Source organism: Cryptococcus depauperatus, chromosome 6 (assembly GCF_001720195.1).
Source record: "Cryptococcus depauperatus CBS 7841 chromosome 6, complete sequence".
NCBI classification, from domain to species: domain Eukaryota; kingdom Fungi; phylum Basidiomycota; class Tremellomycetes; order Tremellales; family Cryptococcaceae; genus Cryptococcus; species Cryptococcus depauperatus.
Window position 1 is genome coordinate 166,635 of NC_089473.1, and position 22,362 is coordinate 188,996.

The 22,362-nt window shown below is 48.3% G+C and overlaps 9 protein-coding genes across 9 annotated transcripts; 4 read left to right on the plus strand and 5 right to left on the minus strand.

Moving 5' to 3' along the window:
- Positions 1–118: 118 nt before the first annotated feature.
- On the minus strand, positions 119–1,009 carry L203_104796 (uncharacterized protein; the record flags this gene model as incomplete). The annotated part of the gene is made up of 4 exons (XM_066214172.1): positions 119–337; positions 380–542; positions 598–749; positions 797–1,009. The coding sequence occupies 4 exons, from the start codon at positions 1,007–1,009 to the stop codon at positions 119–121; spliced, it is 747 nt and encodes a 248-aa protein (XP_066070269.1).
- A 363-nt stretch (positions 1,010–1,372) lies between these two features.
- Positions 1,373–3,657, plus strand: L203_104797 (uncharacterized protein; the record flags this gene model as incomplete). The annotated part of the gene is made up of 9 exons (XM_066214173.1): positions 1,373–1,718; positions 1,769–1,840; positions 1,888–2,151; positions 2,203–2,422; positions 2,469–2,648; positions 2,696–3,205; positions 3,259–3,487; positions 3,540–3,601; positions 3,645–3,657. The coding sequence occupies 9 exons, from the start codon at positions 1,373–1,375 to the stop codon at positions 3,655–3,657; spliced, it is 1,896 nt and encodes a 631-aa protein (XP_066070270.1).
- A 385-nt stretch (positions 3,658–4,042) lies between these two features.
- On the plus strand, positions 4,043–5,772 carry L203_104798 (uncharacterized protein; the record flags this gene model as incomplete). The annotated part of the gene is made up of 8 exons (XM_066214174.1): positions 4,043–4,081; positions 4,188–4,262; positions 4,344–4,416; positions 4,495–4,594; positions 4,650–5,087; positions 5,133–5,358; positions 5,409–5,664; positions 5,720–5,772. 8 exons carry the CDS (start codon positions 4,043–4,045, stop codon positions 5,770–5,772), a joined length of 1,260 nt encoding a protein of 419 aa, XP_066070271.1.
- Positions 5,773–6,375: 603 nt separating this feature from the next.
- Positions 6,376–7,646, minus strand: L203_104799 (uncharacterized protein; the record flags this gene model as incomplete). Its single annotated transcript, XM_066214175.1, has 4 exons — positions 6,376–6,582; positions 6,627–6,947; positions 6,991–7,036; positions 7,147–7,646. 4 exons carry the CDS (start codon positions 7,644–7,646, stop codon positions 6,376–6,378), a joined length of 1,074 nt encoding a protein of 357 aa, XP_066070272.1.
- A 652-nt stretch (positions 7,647–8,298) lies between these two features.
- Positions 8,299–11,078, plus strand: L203_104800 (uncharacterized protein; the record flags this gene model as incomplete). The annotated part of the gene is made up of 3 exons (XM_066214176.1): positions 8,299–8,574; positions 8,636–9,673; positions 9,801–11,078. 3 exons carry the CDS (start codon positions 8,299–8,301, stop codon positions 11,076–11,078), a joined length of 2,592 nt encoding a protein of 863 aa, XP_066070273.1.
- A 334-nt stretch (positions 11,079–11,412) lies between these two features.
- L203_104801 (dihydroorotase, homodimeric type) lies at positions 11,413–12,740 on the plus strand (the record flags this gene model as incomplete). Its single annotated transcript, XM_066214177.1, has 5 exons — positions 11,413–11,447; positions 11,516–11,603; positions 11,667–11,826; positions 11,914–12,059; positions 12,105–12,740. The coding sequence occupies 5 exons, from the start codon at positions 11,413–11,415 to the stop codon at positions 12,738–12,740; spliced, it is 1,065 nt and encodes a 354-aa protein (XP_066070274.1).
- Positions 12,741–12,837: 97 nt separating this feature from the next.
- On the minus strand, positions 12,838–14,894 carry L203_104802 (uncharacterized protein; the record flags this gene model as incomplete). Its single annotated transcript, XM_066214178.1, has 8 exons — positions 12,838–12,957; positions 13,015–13,649; positions 13,698–13,793; positions 13,838–14,042; positions 14,094–14,155; positions 14,205–14,286; positions 14,335–14,547; positions 14,595–14,894. The coding sequence occupies 8 exons, from the start codon at positions 14,892–14,894 to the stop codon at positions 12,838–12,840; spliced, it is 1,713 nt and encodes a 570-aa protein (XP_066070275.1).
- Positions 14,895–15,139: 245 nt separating this feature from the next.
- Positions 15,140–18,331, minus strand: L203_104803 (uncharacterized protein; the record flags this gene model as incomplete). Its single annotated transcript, XM_066214179.1, has 14 exons — positions 15,140–15,358; positions 15,405–15,583; positions 15,629–15,884; positions 15,934–16,659; positions 16,711–16,838; positions 16,882–16,986; positions 17,034–17,152; positions 17,199–17,425; positions 17,477–17,622; positions 17,681–17,761; positions 17,808–17,996; positions 18,049–18,065; positions 18,119–18,248; positions 18,301–18,331. The coding sequence occupies 14 exons, from the start codon at positions 18,329–18,331 to the stop codon at positions 15,140–15,142; spliced, it is 2,553 nt and encodes an 850-aa protein (XP_066070276.1).
- Positions 18,332–18,656: 325 nt separating this feature from the next.
- L203_104804 (uncharacterized protein) lies at positions 18,657–21,244 on the minus strand (the record flags this gene model as incomplete). The annotated part of the gene is made up of 4 exons (XM_066214180.1): positions 18,657–19,423; positions 19,468–19,547; positions 19,596–20,868; positions 20,914–21,244. 4 exons carry the CDS (start codon positions 21,242–21,244, stop codon positions 18,657–18,659), a joined length of 2,451 nt encoding a protein of 816 aa, XP_066070277.1.
- Positions 21,245–22,362: the final 1,118 nt, after the last annotated feature.

Consider the following 22,362-nt stretch of genomic DNA (forward strand, 5'->3'; position numbering starts at 1 on the left):
ATGCCGAGAAGAGAAGGGTCTTTCATTGCACCGTTTGTGAATCGTTTTGACCGACGGGACAGGCGTAATGCATCTTGGAACCCAAACATGCATACACAGTTATCGATACCTGGGTGAATCACTTTCTCCTCTTGAGTTTCATCAGCGTCACTCCCTCTCGTTGATACCTCTCGCTGTCCTTGTCGTCGTCTACAGGGGTTAGGGTGAAATGCTTTTTGAGCATGATGAAAAACCTCTTATCAGCCTTTCTGCGTTTTTTGTAGCAAAAGAGAATTTCCATGGGTTTCCCAACCGGCGCCAGATCGCACAATGTCTTCACAAGGAGAGGGAATGTAGGCTGACATGGTCAGTATACCGGCCAGACGAGTAGGTGACAAACCTCAAAGTAGACACAGTCAGCGGCGAGAATGAGGGAAGCTTCCTCGGTGGGTATGTTGCTAGGCAGAGGCTCACCCCAGTTGAGCTCTGCTACGTGTACATTGCGTTGATTCTTGCCTTTCAAGTTGAGCTCTGCGTTGGTTGTCATGAGCTCTAAAAGCTGGCTGTTGTGGGAACCCAACCATCAGTTGTATGAGGTGGATAGGCACATTTACCCACGCTTGGTCAGTCACCCAGATCTCGGCAGTGGGCTCCAACATTGCGGCGACGATTCCTACCAGTCCTGTCCCAGAACCAAGCTCAATCACCTTTTGGCCGTAGAGTCGGGTGGGATCGATGGCATGTCGATAGGCGAGGTAACGGGAAAGCACCTGGGTTGTGTATCAACAGAGGTATGCCATGTATAGCAGATACGCACTTCACCGGAAGGCCAGGCAATCCCTCCGCATCCAGGTCCAGCATCTATCTTGAGCTTGATATCTTTTAACCCTGGCACGTCAATTCGAGTTTCCTTTTCTTCGCTGGTCAGACCTATACGCGGTGGTACAAGGGCTTCAAAGGTTGGCAATGCAGAGGAAACGGTAGAGATGGATGAGGATCTCGAGCGAGCCTGCTCTGGAGCGTCAGACATGAGATGGTAAAGAATGATTTATCAAAGCTGGTTAGAGATAGAGAAGAGAGATTTTGAGTCAAGACCGTTGTTCGTCCCGGACATGATCTCTCCATGTCCGGTCATGGGCAACGAGATGGGATGCTGGCTGCAGTCTTTTTCGACTGAGATGGGCTTGTTCATGCAATGATGAAGAAACCGTTTTTATTCTCTTTTGATATATTTCAACTATTTTCTACATGCATTATACGCGGTTAATGCGAGTGGTATTTATCATTACGTAATATCAAAGATGAGTTCACTTTCCATTGCGTCTCAATTTATCTCTAAATGTTAAAATTTCCCAAAAGTTGACGTTGCTTCTTCATTTCCATCTAGAGAGGAATGCTTCGGCCCAGAAATCAGCAGCAACTCCCATCCACGACTCAAGTAGAGCCAGACACACCCATGACTCACTATGCTGGCGGACATTCGCATGCTCCGCCATCTGATGAAAAGACTCTGGAAAAGGAGTATTTCGGCAAAGCAGATTCTTTCGAGGATGGAGATGATGGGGATCCACTGCACAAGTGCGCCAGTCTGATTGTCGGGATAGCGGATAGTCAAGGTGCGAGCGGGGAAAGAAGCTGGATGAATAGGTGTAGCGGGCTCAAGGACATGGTGAGAGAGTCTGTCATGAAGCTGAATTTTGCGTCGTTGCTTGGTAGAAAGGGGAAAGGGAAGAAGCTTGGTGAGAACTTAGCGACTCGTTCCGAAGTTGAGTCGTCTGACGACGTATAGGTCTGTCGCAACAGGGTTGGGTGGTTGTCACTGGTGTTGTAGGATTCCTCATTTTGCTGAAGCTCCTTTTTTGTAAGGATTGATTTGTACGACTGTCGCGGAATCTTGACCAAGCATAGCATCCGGCGAGCCATCGAGTCGCCATAAAATAACAAATACGACCCATCTTGTTCCACGCGATTACCTGAACAATTCTGTTATCGATCCCGCACCTTTTGAGTTTTGCCCAGTATTTGGTCCTGGCGATTCTATAGCTGCCAAGCGTGGACAACTTGAACTGTTGAGAAGTCGGCTGCACTTGGGAACTGGCGCAAGGGTGCAGAAAGTCTTGCAAAAAGCCATGAGTGGAGCACCGGTCACTATAAGTGTTTTGGGTGGCTCTGGTGAGTCCTGTTATCGCTTGCAGAGCTGTGCCATGTATTGATGTACACAAGTCTCTGCCTGTGTCGGAGCTGGCAATGACCCGGCGCACGAAAAATGCTATCCGCACAAGGTTTTCGACTGGTGGAATACTCTTTTTCCCCACCCAGCCAACGAACTTACCAACGGTGCCACACCCAAGACGGATTCCGCATACTATGCGTACTGCAACGGTCATCACTTGCCTGACAAGACTGATCTTGTCATTCTCGAGTTTGATACCGCCGATCCCAAGTATGTCCAGTTATAATTATGAGGATTTTGCCAACCTGTTTGCTAGCAACCCAGAGTGGTTACAACACTTTGAGCTCCTTGTGAGGTCTGTACTCGTTCGGCCAGAAATGCCTGCTGTGATCATTCTCGGTCACTTTAGCCTCCAAGTCCAAGCGCAGAATGGTTTTGCCGGTCCAGAATTGTTACACAATGTCGTTGCTCAGTTTTACGATGTTCCTCACATCACGCAAGTCCGCTCTTGTGTGAGATACAGCACACTGACTCGCTCTATAGGACTAAAGGCGTTCTTTATGAGCATTATTTGCGGAATCCAGAACAAGCGCGATCAACATTCTACAGTGATCCTAACCACCCCAATTTTGCAGGACACGACCTCATCTCGGACGTGTTAATATCTTATCTTCAGAGTCAGATTTGTTCCGGATGGGCTGCTATTAACGGGCACAGGTTTGATGTCTTTACACTTGGCACAGATGGAGAAGTGACTTCTAGCTCGCCTTCTCTTCTTGGTGGAGTAGGTTTGAGAAAGGGTGTCCCAGGACAAGACCCAAGAGATGAATCGTCCGCTGGCTCAAGTCTAGCGGACCGATACCAAGGCCTGAGAATACCTCAAATGAGGCTCGCCGACAGGCCCAACGATATACCCAACTTTAGAGAGATTGAGCCTTTCTGTGTAGCTGCTGGTGATTTGATCAGTCCATTACCAGCAAGTCTGTTTTATGGAACCGGATGGCATACACATCATCCGCCCGAGGGTGCCCCGCAAGATGATAGACATTTCTGGTAAGTACCTCAATCCTGTCAAGCAATGGGGAACAGCGACTGACGTTGGATAGGTATGCTGAACAACCCAGTTCTCGTCTTCGAGTACCTCTCAAGCTTGGTGCTGGTGATGTTGGAATCTACTTTTTGCAGTCTCCACCAAACAAACCACTGGGCATAGTCAGATGTTGGGTTGATGATAATTATGATGGTGCGAAAGAATTGCATGGAACAGCAGAGGTGGAGGATGTGATTGCTACCCTCGTCATGATTGATAGAAACGTTGAAAGAGGTTCCCATTTTGTGAGTAGCGATTCTCATGTTGATATGACCTCCAAAAGCTGACTAATTATAGGTTGAATGTGAATTACAAGGAGAACTTGGTGGATCTCCACTCCCATTCAAAATACTCGGAATGTGAGTGTTGACATTTGAACGTGGGTGCTGATTATGGGTCCAGTTTCTCTACCTAGACCTTTTCCCATCTTAAGGACATTTTTTCTTGTCAAGCTGTCATTTTGGATTTCTATCTTTTGTGTGTTGGGCGAAAAATTAGAAGAAAACGTTCAGTATTAATACATCATCATCACATGCTTGCAATGCATTCTGCATATTATCTTTGGCCATGTATTGCATTGTTGATAACAACATACTCACAATCTTGACTCCTCCATTATATCTATTCTGTTTCTTTATTATAATAAAAGTGGATTTGTAGCAACGACATCGGGTTTTAATCCCGAAGTCTATCATCCGTCTGATTCCGTCGGTCCACCGTTTCTTCTACCTATACTTTCACAAAATAACCTCCTTACTTACTTTCTTTCTCTTCTTATATCTTCGCAAACCCAAAAAGCCATGATTCGAGGTCTCAAGCAAGTCCGCCAGGCTACCAAGGTATGTCGTCGTTTTCAACCGCGAAATTTGGCCCAGAAGATGCGTTTTGACCTGGGAGATTATCGTGACTTATATCTTACTATATTGACTGAAATACGTATTGTAGCCACTCAAGAGCGTCTCTCAACAAAGAAGGAATCTTTCTATCCATGAATATCAGTCTGTTCAGCTTTTAAACTCTGTGTGTCGGGCTCTTTGTCTTTTTGCTACACGTTACAGAGTTTTTGTTCGCTGACAACTCGCTCCTATCCTTGACATTCAGTATGGTATTCCTACACCCAAAGCTGTTCCCGCCTTTTCTGCTGCCGAAGCTGAAAGTATTGCAAAGAGCTTTGGTATGTCGCGTTACAAGTTGCAAAGCTCGTTGGCCGTGTGGCATAACCAGAGTTGCTAATTTTGTATGGAATGAATAGGCAAAGATGAGCTTGTTCTTAAAGCTCAAGTTTTGGCTGGCGGACGAGGGAAAGGCCACTTTGACTCTGGGTTCCAGGGTGGTGTCCAAATGGTTGACTCGTGAATTCTGCATCATTTATCGCTTGCTAAAAGTGCTCATCTCATCCCTTTGTAGCCCGGCTCAAGCCAAGGAGTATGCTGAAAAGATGCTAGGTCACAAGCTCATCACCAAGCAAACTGGTTCCGCCGGCCGCGTTTGTAACGCCGTCATGCTCGCTGAGAGAATGCCACCTCAAAAAGAGTACTATGCCGCTTTTCTCAACGACCGAAGTGCTGGCGGGCCTGTCCTTGTCACTTCCAATCAGGGTGGTATGAATATTGAAGATGTTGCCAAAGAGTCTCCTGATGCCATTATCACCACACCACTCGACTTTGACAATGGAATCACCCATGAAAAAGCCTTGGAACTTGCCCAGAAGCTTGGTTTCAAGGAGGGTGCCCAAAAAAATGCTGCAGAGGTTTTTGAGAGATTGTACACAGTTTTCAAAGAGAAGGATGCAACACAGATTGAGATCAACCCCTTGGCTGAAATGAGCGATGGCAAGGTTCTCTGGTAAGTTTTTACGTTTATGTCGATGTAGATGCTGATACAAGGCAGTATGGACGCCAAGTTTGGTTTTGACGACAATGCGGATTTCCGACAAAAGGAAGTCTTTAAGCTACGAGATATTTCTCAAGAAGACCCTCAAGAGGTGGAGGCCGCTGAATATGGTCTCAATTTTATCAAGCTTGATGGTGACATTGGATGCCTTGTCAACGGTGCTGGTCTCGCCATGGCGACCATGGACGTCCTCAATCTTCACGGCGGTTCGCCCGCAAACTTTGTCATTTTATTCCCATCTACACGAGAACCATGAGCTGACAACAAAACTAGCTTGATGTTGGTGGTGGCGCCACAGCCGAAGCTGTCAAAAAGGCTTTCGAGCTTCTCTTGACTTCCAAAAACGTAAAGTCTATCTTTGTCAACATTTTCGGAGGAATCATGCGATGCGATGTCATTGCTGAAGGTATCATCAAAGCTACCAAAGAACTTGAACTTGAGATTCCTCTTGTTGTCAGATTGCAGGGAACCAAGGAGGCAGAGGCGAAAGCGATGATCAAGGAGTCTGGTTTGAAGATCTTCCCCTTTGGTACATCCTCTCTTGTTTCTCAGATTGCGATAATTGCTAACTTTATTTTGTGTAGATGGTTTGGATGAGGCTGCTTCCAAGGCAGTTGAAGCGGCTCGTGGCAGTTAGACGTTTCAATGTAACAACAAGACATGATGATTGTGTTAGTTTTTCCTCGTAGTCTATCTATTCATACGCTACGACGAAGTAATGGACGTATTTCGCTTTCATGGTGCATTGTATACGTGACAAGAACACAGTTTTGAATATGAAGAGATGAAAACTGCAAGGCGCCGTGTTGGCTCAGTGTTGCTCATTGCGTTTGACCATCTCTAGCTAAACAGTCATGTGGTAGGTTGGGAACAAGCTCCCAGGTCTCTGCCCCGGTTTCTACTTTAGAGCGTACGCTGCTTGGTCTTACGTATAGATACCGATCTGTCAGCCATCCGAGCAGCGTCCAAGAGCATCTGAATACATCAACACTCTTGTGCTTACTACCATCCATGACATGCCCGCCTTGTGTCTGTCTGCGTCGACTTGGCCAAACCCCATTACCCGACCATGCACCACAGCGCTCTCGATTGGATCCAACAATTCGAGAACGAACCCTTCAGTGTCGCAACGTGACGCCCCAGCCGAGAAACACCCAAGCCAGCGTCACTCACAAGGCGATCCTTATCCAAGTCTCTGGGCCGCCGAGATGAGCAGCCAAACTTACCAGACACAGCCTGCTCAAACCTTCCCTTCATCGAAAACCTCCTCGACATCCCTCAACCTTCCCCTGACACCCTTTTTACTATCACCTCCCAGCTCTTGCAAGAGCTGCAACATTCTCCTCACCCGTGGCGCTGTCTTGCCGAGCTTGACGCTGTTTTCTCTGTCGCTACATGCCTCTTGAAACGCTCGCCATGTCTGGAGGTCGCGAGCAAACGTATGGGTCTGGTAACCATGAGCCTAACCCCTGACGTACAACAAACACTTGCAGGAAGAGGATCCAGATTGACCTGACCAGCCGCCAAGCTCCACACGGCCATGATCACTAAATCCAAAGCGGCATTCGCGACATAATCCTCTACCTCTCCCACACCACCCTTGACACCTCGCAACTCCCGTGTACAAAACCTCCTTACCATCTCTTTTGCAGCGAAGACAGGACGACCCGCTGGGTCACGGAGCTGGAGCGAGAGATCGTAAGTCGCCTTGTGCAAAAACGAGTCACCTTCCGACATGATGAGGACTTGGAGATACGACGAGAGAAGCTGAGGCGACGTCGAATGGAGAGAGTGGTCAATCGCCAGCTTCAGCTATACCGAGGTCAGTCAAGCCGTGCAACCCAGTAGGATTCACATTTGTACCTGCACCCGGTGAGCCAGCGTAAACAAACAGCGACGACCTACGGAGAGCTTTAAGAATACCCTTTGTCTCGGTTTGTTCAAAATCCTCTTGCTCGAGATGGTTCACATACCTGCCACCGTCAGAACCCAAGACGGCCAGCCGGCTCACCTCGAGAGCGCTCCTACGAGCAACACCACGACGTCTCTCCATCCCGTTCCCAGCCTCGCCGCATAGACAATCGGAAAGTCTGTACCGTTCTTTTGTGTCAACAGCTTGAACGAGTGGTCCCTCACGCGCATGATAAAGTCGATATCCTTGCGGTCAATCGCGCGGTAGAGCTCGTACGCTTGCGGTGGACGCATAAACGGCTGAGAATGCGCTGACGCTGCCTGCTCCTTCTCCTTCACCCGGTGCGCCGTCCACGAGCCCATCGCTGCCGAGACGGCTGCCCGTTCAGACTGCCTAATCTCATCTTGCAGCGCTTCTGCGAGTCTCCGCTCCGTCTCGACCTGCTGCACCTGCCGCTGCAGCTCCAGCTCACTCTGAATGGATGACTCTTGCTCGAGCGTTGTCGCGGACGGGAGGCGATGGAGCAGGACGGGCGATGAGCGCAGGCGAGGTGCTGGAGATGTCGTTGGCGATGCAACCAACATGTCATGCTGGTACATGCTTGTGCGGATCGAAAAGACGCACAACAGTAGATGCAAAATGTAGAAAAGTAAAGTAAAAATAAATGCAACAGTGAATTCGAAACCGCTAGCGGGATTCACTCACGCCATCTCTTATCTTATCGTTATCAGCACCTGGCGGTCCGTGCGGCCACCCTTTTAGAGATGCAACTTGTCCATACGTACACTCCTTCGACTGTATGCATACGGTGGCCGGCAAAAAAGTAAAAGCAAAAAAAAGAAAAAGAAAAAGAAAAAGAAAAAGAAAAAGAAGACGGTAGACGCAGGGAGTCGCAGGGACACAGGGTGAGCCATCCTTAACCGTCGACAGCGAGATATGTATGCCAGACGACGTAGCGAGGGTTGAGATGGAAGACGATGGGCTTGGGATATACACAGCAAGACCCTTCTCTTGCAGCTGGACGGGAAACGTTTGGGTCGGTCAAGATTATGCAGAAACGGCGGACGTCACTGGCTGAGTCATGCTGGGTGGATTTTATATCTTTTTTTTTTTTGCATCCTACTTTCCATCTCACTTTCATCTCACATTCATCCCACATTCATCTCACTTCCATTTAATCACTGCATTTATGGCAGATGCTGATATAGCAACGGTCGACACCGCATACACGACGCCAACGACACCACCACCATGCTCTCGTCCAACCCAGCAGTCCCGCTCCACTCCATTGCCTTTGCAGATAACCGTCGGCGTCTCTCGCTCGTCACCACCGAGGGCCGGGAGATGTTGACGGCGCACGACGGACTGCCCTCGCCGGGCAGTCTGACGCCCGTCGCTGGCGGGACGCCCAGCGACGGGTCAGACAGCGGGAGCGCACCGATGAGTCGCCGCGAGAGCGGGTCTGGCGGAACGTCGCTGAGAAAGGTGTCCAGTCGCGGCGGTCTATGGCACGATGACCTGAACGGGGTGAGTTGACGGTCTCCTTTGTGGGAAGAAGCGAGTGGTGGCAGCGCTGACGACTCGACAGACAGGACGGGAAAAGAACAACGCCGAGCAACCGTTCATCATGCACCACAAACACACCCACATCCCGTCGAACCTCTCCTTTACGCTGGCGTTGCCAGCCGAGCGACAACAGTCTGCCACCTCGACGACGCAGGCCAAGACGGCGCCGTCGAGTCCACGTCCGTCGCCGCCGCCAACACGGCAGCCGAAGCATCATTCGGGACCGCTGCACGATCTGAGACGGTTTCTGAACCATCATATTGGGTCAGACCGTTCCCACAAGCATGCCCATGAAGTCGGACGGGATTCTATGGCGGATAGCCCGGCGCCTTCGACGCCGGGCTCTCCCTCAGCGGGCCAGGGTGCGACGACACCAGGCATGCAGCGTCGAGGGAGTTGCTTCAACACACTCGCCACGGGAGCGGCGCCAGCAACGTCTACGCGGAATGGTGAGGAAGGGGCTCACAGTACGCACCTGATGGGATTTATGCGTCATCATCACAAGGATAACGACGGCGACAAGTCCCATTCGTCGTTGGCCGCTTTCTTTGGACACCATGGGGATAAGAAAAAGGAGAGGAGAAAGGGTGAAAAGACGCCGGTGGAGAGCGTGGTAGGGAGCGCGGCACCGAGTAGGACGCAGACGATGCAGGCAGAGCCAGAGTCAAAGAGCAGCAGTCCGAGGTTGACGCCGACGGTGACGCCAGGCTATGCGACGCCAAAAAATGCGGCAGACTATCCTGGTGTGCCACATCCTGTCGTTGCGCTGACCCATCCGTCGCTGCATGAGGCTACCCATGCCCATCTGTCGAAAAAGTATGGCAAATGGGGCAAAGTGTTGGGTTCCGGAGCAGGTGGCACCGTACGGCTGATCAAGGGCAGCTCCAAACACGGCAATACACTCTATGCCGTCAAAGAGTTTAGACCGAGAAGGCAGGGAGAGAGTGAAAAGGATTACCAACGCAAGGTGACCGCCGAGTTTTGTGTCGGCGTGACGTTGAGGCATGTGAATGTGATTGAGACGGTGGATATCGTGAACGACCATGGGCATTTCTACGAGGTGAGTACGTCGGGACGGGACGAGTGCTGAGAAGGGTTAGATTATGGAGTATGCGCCGTACGACTTGTTTTCCGTTGTCATGTCTGGCAAAATGTCTCGTCCCGAGATTTACTGCGTCTTTCGACAGATTATCGACGGCGTCCACTACCTTCACTCTATGGGGCTTGCTCATCGGGATCTCAAGCTGGATAACTGTGTCATGACGGGTGATAACATCGTCAAGCTGATCGATTTCGGTACGGCCACGGTGTTTCACTATCCTGGTAAACACCAGATTCCGGCGACAGGTGTCGTCGGGTCAGATCCTTACCTCGCGCCAGAGGTTCTCTCCAAGGACCATTATGATCCACGGTTGACGGATGTCTGGTCGGTGGCCATCATCTTCATGTGCATGGTGCTTCGACGTTTTCCTTGGAAGATTCCTGATTTCAAGGCCGACATGTCTTTTCGACTCTTTGTCAACACGCATCCTGAGCTGTGTACGAAACCGCCTGTCATGACGCCTGCCCCTTCGTTGGCAAATGGCGCCGCCAATGGCGAGACAAAGCAAGGTGGATCGCACAGTCTCATGCCAGACGGTACGAGTTCGTTGCCTTTCCGAGCCGAGTCGAATGCAAGCGAAAGCGCAACGGTGGACACGCAAAAGGATACATTGGATTCTGACAAGACGTCTTCGGACGAGGAACCGCCGCATCGTCTTCAGCAACTGCATCTACGGGACGAGCACATTATCAATAAGGACCCTTCCGATCTCAATTTCCCAAGACGAAGCGATTCCGTGGTCAGTGTCCCTGCTTCGAGGTATGCCACCAAGGGCTGGCTGGCGCCTCCTCAGCCAAAGAGGCAGGGAACGATGCCGCATCCGGATCGGTTGAGTGTCCAAGACGATCGCAAAAGGATGAGTAGAAATCGTGCAGTGTCGACGCCCAGTCAACCGCCGACGCCAGCGGCAGAGCATCGAAGCATCACAAACGAAGCGAATGGGAGCACTGCGCAGAGTCGAGCAGAAACACAAGCGAAGCGAGAGCGTGCCGCTTCCATCTCTTCCACCCGGACGTTCCAATCCGGCGGAGCAGAGTCCATCTTTCGACTTTTGCCTCGTGAATCGCGTTCAGCCATCATGCGCATGTTGGCCGTTGAGCCTGCGATCCGATGTACACTCTCGGATCTGCTGGTAGGAAGGGGCAAAGATAACATGATGTGTTCTTGTGGGAGTGAAGAGTGTTCTGGGAGTATTTCGCAACCGCCAAAGGAAATCACCGGGTTAGATGCGACAGAGCAGGATGACGGAGATGAATGGGTGAAAAATATTGATTGCTGTAGCCATCATGTTGGGAAATCATCCAACCATCAGCATATCAAGGTGGTGCAGGAGGAAAAGCCAAAGAAGAAGTTGTTTCATTAGATGATGGGTTAAGCTGAACATAGTAGAGGGAAACATTGTATGAGTAAAACACAAGTGGGAGCTTTACGTAGCAGATTTGTCTTTCTTTTCACATCTTTTTCATTCTCATTCTCGACATTTTCTTTCTCTCTCCATATCTTATGTATGTGAAAGCCATAATGTGATTGAAAGTCAACGTGCTTGGTCAGAACATGGTCAACTAGTGTCAATAAGAGTTGATGTTCTCTTATTCAACATTAGAGGCGGCGATGTCCGCTATTTTTCATGATCTTCAAATATCGTTGTCTTGTATTTTTAAACTGCAACTATAACAGATACAAGGATAAAACTCATCATGACGGACGAAATTATCCTCCCTGCTCCTGCCGAGTCAGTCAACTTGCATTTACAATAGCCAGTGCATGGCGTGGGATAGGACTGATCTATTGGATGGGTAGTTTCCATGTTCATGTTCGACAAGGAAAAATGTGTGAACTGGTAACTCCTCACGTCGCTCAAGGTGGCGTTCGAACGGCATATGTTATGGTGGGTCTCATTCGGATCTTATCTTACTGTATACTGACCGATACCCTTTTCTTGTCAAAACAGCCCAATCTCGTTCCGCCCTTGACATCGACTGCTGCCGTGATGGCGTATAAAGAACAGCTAGAAAAGCTAGAGCCGTCAGTGGAATGGCTCATGACGCTTTACCTGCACCCGGACGTCACGCCTCAAGAGATCAGAAAAGCGGCCAAGGCTGGGATCAAAGGTTAGTTTGGTGGATAGAGATGAGAGAGTGGTGGGTTGGGACAGGCGATGGCAGTATGGAGAAACGCAGGGTTGACAACGATCTCAGGCGTCAAATCATATCCACGAGGAGTGACGACTAATTCTAATTCTGGGATTGAAGATTATGGAGTCTACTATCCTGTGTTTAAAGCTATGGAGGAGGAGGGGATGGTGCTCAACCTTCATGGAGAAGTGCCTAGTGATGCGGAAAAGGTATCAGAGTGTTTATAACCTTGATCATGCTGAGCCTTATCATAGAATATCTCTATTTTCAACGCCGAAATCCACTTTTTGGAACATCTCCGTACCCTTGCCGCTGCCTTTCCGAACCTTCGCATTGTTCTTGAACATGCTACGACAGCTGCAGCAATTAATACTGTTTTTTCTCTTCCTTCCAACGTCGCATGCTCCATCACCGCCCACCATCTGTACCTCACCATTGACGAAGTCGCGCCTCAACCACACCATTTTTGCAAGCCTCTTGCAAAAGAGCCCAACGACAGGAAAGCTCTGCAAGACGCCGTCAAGAGTGGAAGTTCCAAGTTTTTCTTGGGAAGTGATTCTGCACCACATCCGTTGGTTAACAAAGCTCCAGGCTTGACGGCTGAGGGTGCCGTGACTGCCTGCGCAGCTGGGGTGTACACAAGCCCCATCCTGATACCACTTGTCGCTACTCTTTTGGAAAGTTTCGGGGCACTGGATAAACTGGAAGGTTTTGTGAGTGAAAACGGAAGAAAGTTTTATGGTATTCCTGCAAAAGACGGGCAGCAACTCAAGTTGAGACGCACAGCAAAGACAGAAGGGATTGTGAAGGGTACTTTCAAGGGGGAGGGTGCGGAAGTTGTGCCATTTTGGACAGGAAAAAGGTTGACCTGGGAGATTGCTCAACAGTGATTATGTGTTTTGTAATGATGCCATGCATAGTCTATACCATAATACGCCAATGCAGACTTCACCAAACATCTGTTCTTTTTATTGATGCCGCCCAACATTAGTTGAGGTCAAAGCTAACTCCTTGGGCAAGAGCAACCTTGCTAGAGTAGTTGACCGTTGCAGCAGACCATCTGACGTACTGCTTCCAGGCATCACCACCGGATTCTCTTCCCCATCCCTAATTCCAATGTATCAGAACTTCATGAGCCTAGACAAGAGATCCTAGGCGACTCACAGTAGACTTGTTACCGCCAAATCCAGCTCCAATCTCAGCTCCACTCGTTCCAACGTTAACGTTGGTAATCCCGCAGTCAGAGCCCTCTGGCCCCAGCCATTTACCCATGGCTTTCAAGTCACTAGTAAACAGTGAACTGGAAAGCCCTTGAGGGACATTGTTGTTGATCTCAATGGCCTCTTCGAGTGTTTCAAATTCAGCAACATAGAGGATGGGAGCAAAGACTTCCTGTTTCCAGCATGGATCATCTTTGGGAGGACGAACAACTGCAGGCCAGACCCAGTTTCCTCCAGCAAGATCCTGAGTCTGCTCAATTCGACCAGATCGTTTGGTGAGGACCTCGCCGCCCCGAGATGTAACATCTCTTAGGGTTTGTTCGTATTTCTCGACAGCAGCATTGTTATGTAAGGGGCCAATAAGGGTAGAAGGATTGAGAGGGTCGCCGACCTGTAAGTGAGGATTGGGAGCGGCGGCATCGTACAGAGGTAAAAGGCGAGAAAGAAATTCTTTAGAAATAGACTTGTGCAAGAGGAGACGACGAGTGGAAGTACATCGCTGGCCTGCAGTGCCTACAGCAGCAAAAAGAACACTTTGGAGGGCAAGTGGGAGATCCGCATCCTTGTCGACAATGACAGCTTTGGTACGGGTCAGAAAGGTGATAAAGGTAATAGATTAAGACAAACCATTATTTCCACCCAACTCGAGGATGCTCTTGCCGAATCGGTCGCTGACGGCTTTTCCGACTTCTTTGCCAACCTTTTCACTGCCAGTGAAGCTCACTACGCCTCGTTAGATATACCCAGACATCCCAAAAAGAGCTCACCGAGAGGAATTTCTTCGCTCCCAACAATAGTCTTGCCTACGTCCACACCTCCGCATGCAAGAGCAGCGGTAGCTCCTGGAAGGCCATTCCTCTCCAATACAGGTTGGATGAGCCTCAATACAGCGATGGCAGTAAGGGGCGTTGACGGAGCGGGCTTCCAGATGGTAGAATTACCAGTAACGAGGGCCACCGTAAGGTTCCAACCCTATGTTTTGCAATCAGTAAAACTCGTCAAGCTTGCCATGCGCCGCCTTACATAGACTGCCACAGGAAAGTTGAAAGCAGAGAGGATACCAACAACACCCAGAGGGTTGGGAACTATTCTGATATTAAAACAAAATTCACCGTGGAAGAAAGGTGAACCAACTCTCATAAATAACATGCTCTGGACGTTCACTGGGAAGTACCCTCCCAGTCATACTCCTCGACAAACCAGTCGCAAAATCACACTATCCACTATTGAGCATCTTGCCTCTATGTTTTAAAGACAAACTTACAACATCTATAAACTCTTGTACCTCGCCCTTTCCCTCACTCTTGATTTTGCCCATCTCGAGACTGACAAGATCTCCAAGTTCTCCTACCTTTGATTCGAGGGCTTCTCGGATTTGGCGGACAACTTCGCCTCGCTTGGGAGCAGGCATGGAACGGACGACACGAAACGCTTCCTTTGACTTGGCAATAGTTGCTTGCGTTTCTGCGATGCTTCCCTACGGTGACGCTCAGCAACAGACTCGACATGACTCGCAAGACTCACGCATCTAACTCTGGCAAGGACTTCCCCAGTGGCAGGACATTTGGAAACAATCTCTTCCCCAGAGCCCTTCCACTCACCATCAAAGACACCAGGGATTGCAGAGTTGTCAGTTGGCAGATCGAGTGCCGACAGGATCCGCGAGGCCCTCGTCGAGAGGGCACGAGAAGATTCGACTGATCTGGTCATAGTATGAGAGGATGCACGTATCCAACCTGCACGCTGCTTGAATGTGGGTAAGAGCACCATCGCTTTGCGTTGCACTGGTACTGTGCTTGACCAAGCAAGAACTAAGCTGGACATGTGAGTACTTTTATGTCTTGCTTGTGGATTAAGAATCAAATGAAATATAAAAGTAGATTCAAAATATAAAGTAAAAGCAAAAAAAAAAAGAAATCTAACTTAACAGCGCGCATATGCTCTCATGGCGTATAAACCTCCACCTCCGCGGCAATCTACATTTGCCGAATTTCTTTATCAGTCGTTAATTGCCGAGATTAGATGGTAAGCATTCTAAAAGGTTGCATATATTCAATTCTGTATAAGAATCATTCTTTAATGGCTCTGAGACAGAACGTCTCAATGCTGGTGCTCTTTCGTCCAAGTTGCAACAGCTTCTTCAGCGTCGCTGTCTCGCTTTCAAGTCTGTCTTTGCCCTCTCCATATGCCCGGGAAATAATGCTATACGTTCTGTTGATGTTGTCGCCCGCTGATTGTGATAGGTACATGGTTATGGATCCATGAAGAAACTCCATCTCCAATGTAGCCTTATAGCCGCAGTTAGCGATGGCAGATGGATGTATTGAAACTCACCTGGAGCATGCCTCCGTTTCCAAAACTTTTTACCTGCTGAAAGCACGCCAAAGCGGCACGGGTCAGGTTATCCAGTAAAGTCTTCATAACCCGAGGAACTAGCGTAGGAGCAATTCTGGTCGCTTGCGAATGAGTTTCTACGAGTAATAGTAGAGATTTGTGCAGATACGGTCGGACTTCTGCTCATCAAGGTGTCAACTAGGTTTATGTAGGTAAAAACTCACCGATGGGACCGGGGAAATTGAGCCAGTCCGTATCATGCAGAATCGCGTTCCTCATGATCTTGTTTAACGGCTCAGATCGACGAGCGACATAGGTTCGGAAGACTTGGTCCTCCATGTCTCCCACGATTTGGAGGAGCAAGCCTTGCTCCTTGGTCATGTCCACATCAAGCAGTTTGCTGATTGTGGTACAAGTTCTCTCGATAGATTCCTCGCGAATGTGATTAAATTTAGCGAGCGAAATCAAGAGGCGGATTTCCTAAGAGAGTCAAAAATTATTTAGTGACGTGCAGATTGACATCACTTACTGTATTTTCTACTGCTTCGAAATTGACACTCGCCATTCTGTTTTGCCTTCTTCTCTCACCTGTCATGACATTGCTATATGTCCAGTTACTGCTTGTAGCCTTCATTATCCCGTCGAAACAGTGACATTGAGTCTCTACAAACTTTTCTCGTATTCTTCTCTTGAAATTGCTTGGCAAAATTTCTTTGTCCCTCTGTTGTTTCACTGACGCGACTTTCCTAGCAGCCAACGCTATCCGAAGCTGAAAATCGTCCATGATGGGCAGGTAAGAGAGTGCGGATTTGGCGTTTGGCGGGTAGGAATGAGCCCATTCTTCTAGATTGTGCAGAATTTTAGAGTCACGAGTCCAAGTAGCGCCGATAACTTCCTCCATCTTCCACCGTAAGCTCTCCACTAAATCCTTGATACCTCCTCCTCCTCCTCCTTCGCTTCCCACCTCATACCCCATCAACTCACTTGCGCATTCGGCAACGTCTTCGACAATCTTTTCTGCAAAATAACAGGCAGTGATGACTGTTGTTCCTACGGGGACGAAGGACGGGATCGAAGGCGTCTTACTAGTCTTACCGGCCTTGCTGGAAGCAGAGGCATTCTCTGCAACAGCTGGATCGGAGAGTTTAAATGTTGAGGAGAGAAGGGTACTGTAGAGTTTAAGAATTTCAAGTGCCATTGAACGACACGTATTAGATGGACGCTTGGAGACGGCAATACTCCCAGAAGAGTCACCCTAGCTTTAGTCAATATGCTACCTTTTGTCCGTCGATCCTTGACAATTAACCTTTCTGTACTTGCCTTCCATACAAGCTTTCGCGATTTTCCAAAAGCCAGCGAATGACTTTGAGGCGTACTCTGATAATTGTTTTTCAAGAGACTGCATTGCTAACCAGGCCGCATCTACGGTAGACGCTGAATCATGTCAGTCAACTTGCTTGTGCAATAGTCAACTTACGAGTTAAGGTGTTCAACGGATAATCGGAAATGGATAGTTGTTTTCTGAGAACATCACCCGACGTGGTAGAAGTAGATGGCTCGTTCGCGCATTCTTGCTCAGTCACTGAATTTGTCAGCTCTTTGCTTCGATGGACGTGATACCAGATTCACATCGAACTCGTTCCAAAGCCTTGTCATGGATAGCTTTCATAGTTCTGAGGATATGCCCATGTTGATACTCGAGATATGCCCAAGCTGGCTCGTCACTCTGATCAAGCTCAATCAAAATCCTTAACCTTTCAGCATATCAACATGTAAAAGGAGATTAAACCTCACTCAATTACTCGTTCCTGCTCCTCAGTGCTTTTCGACACATCTCTCAATGTTCTGTTCAGCCTCTCTCGCATTCCTCCCATGATTTTTTCCACAGAACTCCACACCTTGTCAAAAACCCTTTTTTGCTGTTCTCGAGAGGCATTGACACCTGAAATGAGCTGATTTGGGCGAGAAGAGCGAAGGAAAAGGCATTTCTTATAATCACGGAGAGCTTGGTCGTATTTGCCCTTTTCTCCAGCTTTCAGCCTTTGACTTGTGGAGACGGAAACATGACATACCGTATTGATAGATTCCAATAATTGTGCTGGTAGATTGAAGAGGGACTTTGACTTCTCAAAGACGCTCAGTGTAGACCTTAGCTTGGAAGCCTTGACGGCGTTCTCAAGGACTGGAAGATATACCTGATCGGCGCGATGGGCAGCCACTAAGAACAAGACATTAGAGCCATGCACCTGTATCTGCCCATGAATCTTTGCCCTTGCCTTTGAATACCTCTCTTAATTCTCGCGTACCATGATCAGTACCTGGAGCCAGAAAACCTTCTTTCATATCCCTATAAACCACTGCCCGCCCATTAACCATGTTTGTACCTCTTGGTTTATCCCTTACCATCACTCGAAGCCTTGACGGCAACAAATCGATCAAAGTTGTTTTCCACCAAGACTCTCACAGCCTCTGAGCGACTCTCTATCGCTTTCTCGAGGTTGCTGACATCTTTTCTGACACCTTGAGATGATACATCGGAATGGTAATTTGAGAGAAACTTTTTTGGGTCGAATGATTTCGATGCAAGTGAAGCTACCTCCAGTTGAGTATCACACAAAAAGCCGCATCTAAAACCTGAGCTTACTGCTACCAGGATTAGCACTATTGCGACGTAGAAACAACATGACCACTAAGGTCATATACAATAAACACACCTGGAGCTGTCAGTCTCTTGCGCCATATTTCCACCCGGCTCAGTCGACGTTAAATCTCGACCATCCTTGCCATGCTCCATATCTTCCCATTGTTCAGGATAAACAGACGAGATACCGTAGAGCTTCATCACTATCACATTGAGTCAATGGATAATACTTCTAGCGATGTCAAGAGGACGTACAAGCAGCTTCATCGATATCACGCCGACTCATGGTGGGTCTTTGATACTATGCAAATAATTTGCTTGCTGTTTAGAGCTTTACCAAAAGAATAGTTGATGAGTTATAATATTAAAAGTTTCCATTCCACTTTGGAAAATGTCAACAACGGTCGTCGCCTCCAAACGGTGGAGGTGCAAAAGTGGATCGGGACATTTGGCGGCAAGTATGAAAATGGAATACATGACAAAACTACATGCTACAACAAGATTAAACAGATATTTCCCAGCTCCAGACATTATTAGTGAGCTATTGAGCATATTTTTATTAGATACTTGATGATGCAAATCATTCCCCAGCTACTAGGAGTATTATACTTTTACGCAGGTGTGTTGCGCTCGCCTTTCATATGTCCCTTATCCTTCCACCTCTCCTGCTTCTTCTTCCCTTTCTTCATCCTATCCCAGCCAAGTCTCCCATACTTGGCTTTCTTCTCAAAGGCCTTTGTTTCAACCTCTTCCTCGACCTCACCTTCCTCCTTTCCTGTATCCTCTTGATTATTAGCATCCCTGACTAGACCATTCACGACATCGGCCTCTTTTTGAGCACCATAAATATTTTCAACAGCATATGTGAAAGGCCCATCTTGATTAGCAGGACGCGGATTAAAGATTGCTTCTATGATTGTTTCTGGGGGCAGGTCGTGAATTACTGAATGTTTGGGTTTATGGTGTGGTGCGAGATGGTGAGTATGGTGATGATGTTGTGGTTTATTTTGAATCTCGTGAAGTGAATGTAGAAGCGGAGGCTGGGCAGAAAGACGAGGTAAATTGATGCGTGAGAAGTTGGGTGAAACGTTGCCTCTATTGGGCGATGACTTTCGGCTGCCTGCAGCCCGACCATCTGGCGAGAGATGACGTCTCCTACTAGGGCTACCGTTTCTGCCAGGAGACGACGCCCGGTTGTGCGTATGTTCCTCGTAAGAGGTGAGATGGGTATCGGTCCGAGTTAGTCCTAGTGAATTGGCGCTGTGATTAGGACTACAGTAACTTGAATATCCAGAATTTGAAGTGAAATTTGTCCGAACTCTATCCAGTGCATCAGAGGATCCGGAAGAGGAACTAGATCTGTTGTAACCAAGCAAGACTTGGACTCTGTCAGAAAATTTCCTTTATAGATAGTGCGCTCACAGTCTGGTCTGATCGTCTCGTAATCACCAATCATCAAGTCTCCCACACCTGTGACATGATGCCCTTCGTTCAAAGGCGGCCTGCGCAGAACAATCAGTAACAAGAATAGAAAAGCAAAATCAACTTACGCAACCCAGTTACTGTCACCTGTAACCCACTGCATCTCCACAGAGATTTTGAGGGTAGCATTTGTCCTACTTCCCTTTAACAGAAATCTCCTCGTCATTCTTCCTTTTCCAGCAAACGGGGCCAGATCCACATCCACTTTACCAAACATGATAGGCCCCTTGTTGCTGCTTTTCCTCTGTGCGTTATGAAGACCAGACCCAGAGGAAGTGTTGGTCAACTGCGTGATGCTACTCCCAGATGGAGAGATATTGTGGGGTGAATTTCGGCGTGGAATGACGGGGTACTGATAAATGACCAATTCAATCCCGCTGTCTGACAAGGGCCCATCTCCCAAAATGAGCTTTGATTCCCTCTGCGGCCTTGATCTTTCCTGTGGCTTTTCCAGAGGAATTTTGAGCATGTGGTGCAGTTCAAATCCCCATTGACAAGCATGCTGCTTCAACGGTCTCACAGGGGTCTCGCCCTTTCGACGAGAAGAAATCAAATCTGCATCTCGATCGGTAGAAGCTCCAGGCCCAGAAATGGATCGGACCCTATGGGGAATTCCTGGACGACTCGGTGGATCGAGGTATGGAACTAAGGAAGAGCCCGAGTTGGAAGAAGAGGACGTGTGGGCTGTAGCTACAGACGCAGGACGCTTCGCTTTAGCGGACGGATCGTTGGAATCTTTGGGGTTGATCGAGCTCAGAAGAGTAGATACTGACGTAGTGGTGCCCATTCTCATGGAAACTGGCAACTGTGTGGCGGATGGCGGAGTCATTTGTGTAGAGTGAGAGAGGGGGACGGTAAGATGGTTATGCTGTGGATTCTGGTTCTGTAGGGTCGGCGTCGACGGGGACGTAATGCTGGGCCGATGGACATTGACTTGGGGTGGGCGATAACTCTGGCTCGATTCAATGCTCGTTTGTGTAGACGTATTCCTGCTCTCCGTCTTGCTGGAAGAACTCGACTCTTCGCTATCGTTGAAATATTCCTCCGGATCATCCATGGTTACTGGCAATTCCACAAGAGCCTGACCTGAATCCTTGTGCGAAAGCAACTGTTTAAGAGAAGCAGGATCAGAGCCTTTCTTCTGTAACCGCTGCTCGTGAGCAGGAGGGAGCGATAATGATTTGTTCAACATCCGACGGCCGTTTTCGGGGTTCAAGTTCGATCGAGGTGTAGGAGGGTAGGGGATAGACGATCCAGTGTCTGATGTCTGGACAGACAGAGTAGATGAAGATGGGTCACCCGACGGCAGACTAGGGAGAGACCGCTTGGGTGACGGACCGACTATTCACAATCAGCCAACCTCGTACATCTTGATGAGCTACTCACCACGATTGTTTGTATGCATCTCCAGCGAATCCTTTCCTCTGGGCTTTTTACCCTTAAACTTCCATCCCACCGCAAAATTTCCTTGCAGTTGTGGGACATTCCCAATCTCATGCAACACAACTGTGACACTGAATATCGCATATTTTTGATTCTCAAACATGTGCTTCAACTTGCTTGCCAACGGTCGTTGGCCCGCTTGATGAAAGAGTGTCAGATTGGATTGTGACTGCATGTTGCTCGGCGTTGCCGAACGAGAAGGCAGTACGGAAGACGACCCGCGAACGGGTAGGATATGGCGAGCATCTCTCTGATGTTGAGCTGCAGCAGCCATAATCGGAACGACCAATGTGAACGTATGCTGAATACAAAGGATCGATGGAAACACAAAATCTTTCTCCTTTAGTGCTGCTGTATCCACCAGCAATGGCGTTGGCGGCTTCCCCAGCGTACCGATCCTTTCCCCAACACTTTTGATATTCGATTTTTACTCTGTAATATACACTCCGGCAGGATCTCTTCTCGTCCTGGCCTTTTAAAAATCGACCATGGTCATCTCTTCTCGCTCAGTGGTTGTGGACAATATGTTTGATGGCGTGGTCGACCTTGTGGTGACTGTAATAGACTTGCGTCGCAGTAAAATGCTCAGAGATTGCTCAGTTTACGCGTATGCTGTTATATGCGCGTGGCTATATGCGTGTAGTTGTATGCAGCTATTGGCGAAACGGTAATTGAGCAGTTTATAAAGAAAGATGGAATACAAGTTAAAATGAAAAATGAAAAAACACTTTAAATAAATATATTTCTATGGCGTACGTCGCCAGTAAAAAAATAAAAGATAAAAATAAAAATAAATAAAGTTATATCCTTTTTTTATTTATCTTTTCATTTTGGGTTAAAAAACTATTTCAAGCATCTGTCATCCTTCATTCCATTTCGGAATCGTCAGCTTGGGCGGACGACGGATCCATGGCGGCGCAAACAGAGCTATCCATGGCGGTTGTATCCGCGGTGTACCCTACGTACCAGCAAATCGGCTTTGGGAATGGGAAAAAGATGGGCTACAGGCACAAGACTGCTGGAATTTGGAATAGAGGTAGACATGGAAGGGCGGAGATGTCGAGAGTGGGATTGAAAGCTTTAGAAAAAGACACTTGCAAGGCAAGACTCTTATCTACCGGACAACCTCTCTGGCTTGGAGCGAGGTGGATGGACCCGATGGACAAAGGGCTTATCGGTTGAGAGTATAGCCAACGTCAAGGCTGGCAATGCGACAGTATGATCATGAAGAATTGTATGGGCATGCAAGTGGTAGGAGCAGGATGCCTTGAATACTCGTTTGTTATATCATTCATGGTGGATCGCGTTGGATACCTGCCACTCTAGCTCTCTGAGTTATGGCGATAGAGTATTGTTTGGCTTTACCATATCGGAGCTTCTGGAGGACTTTGT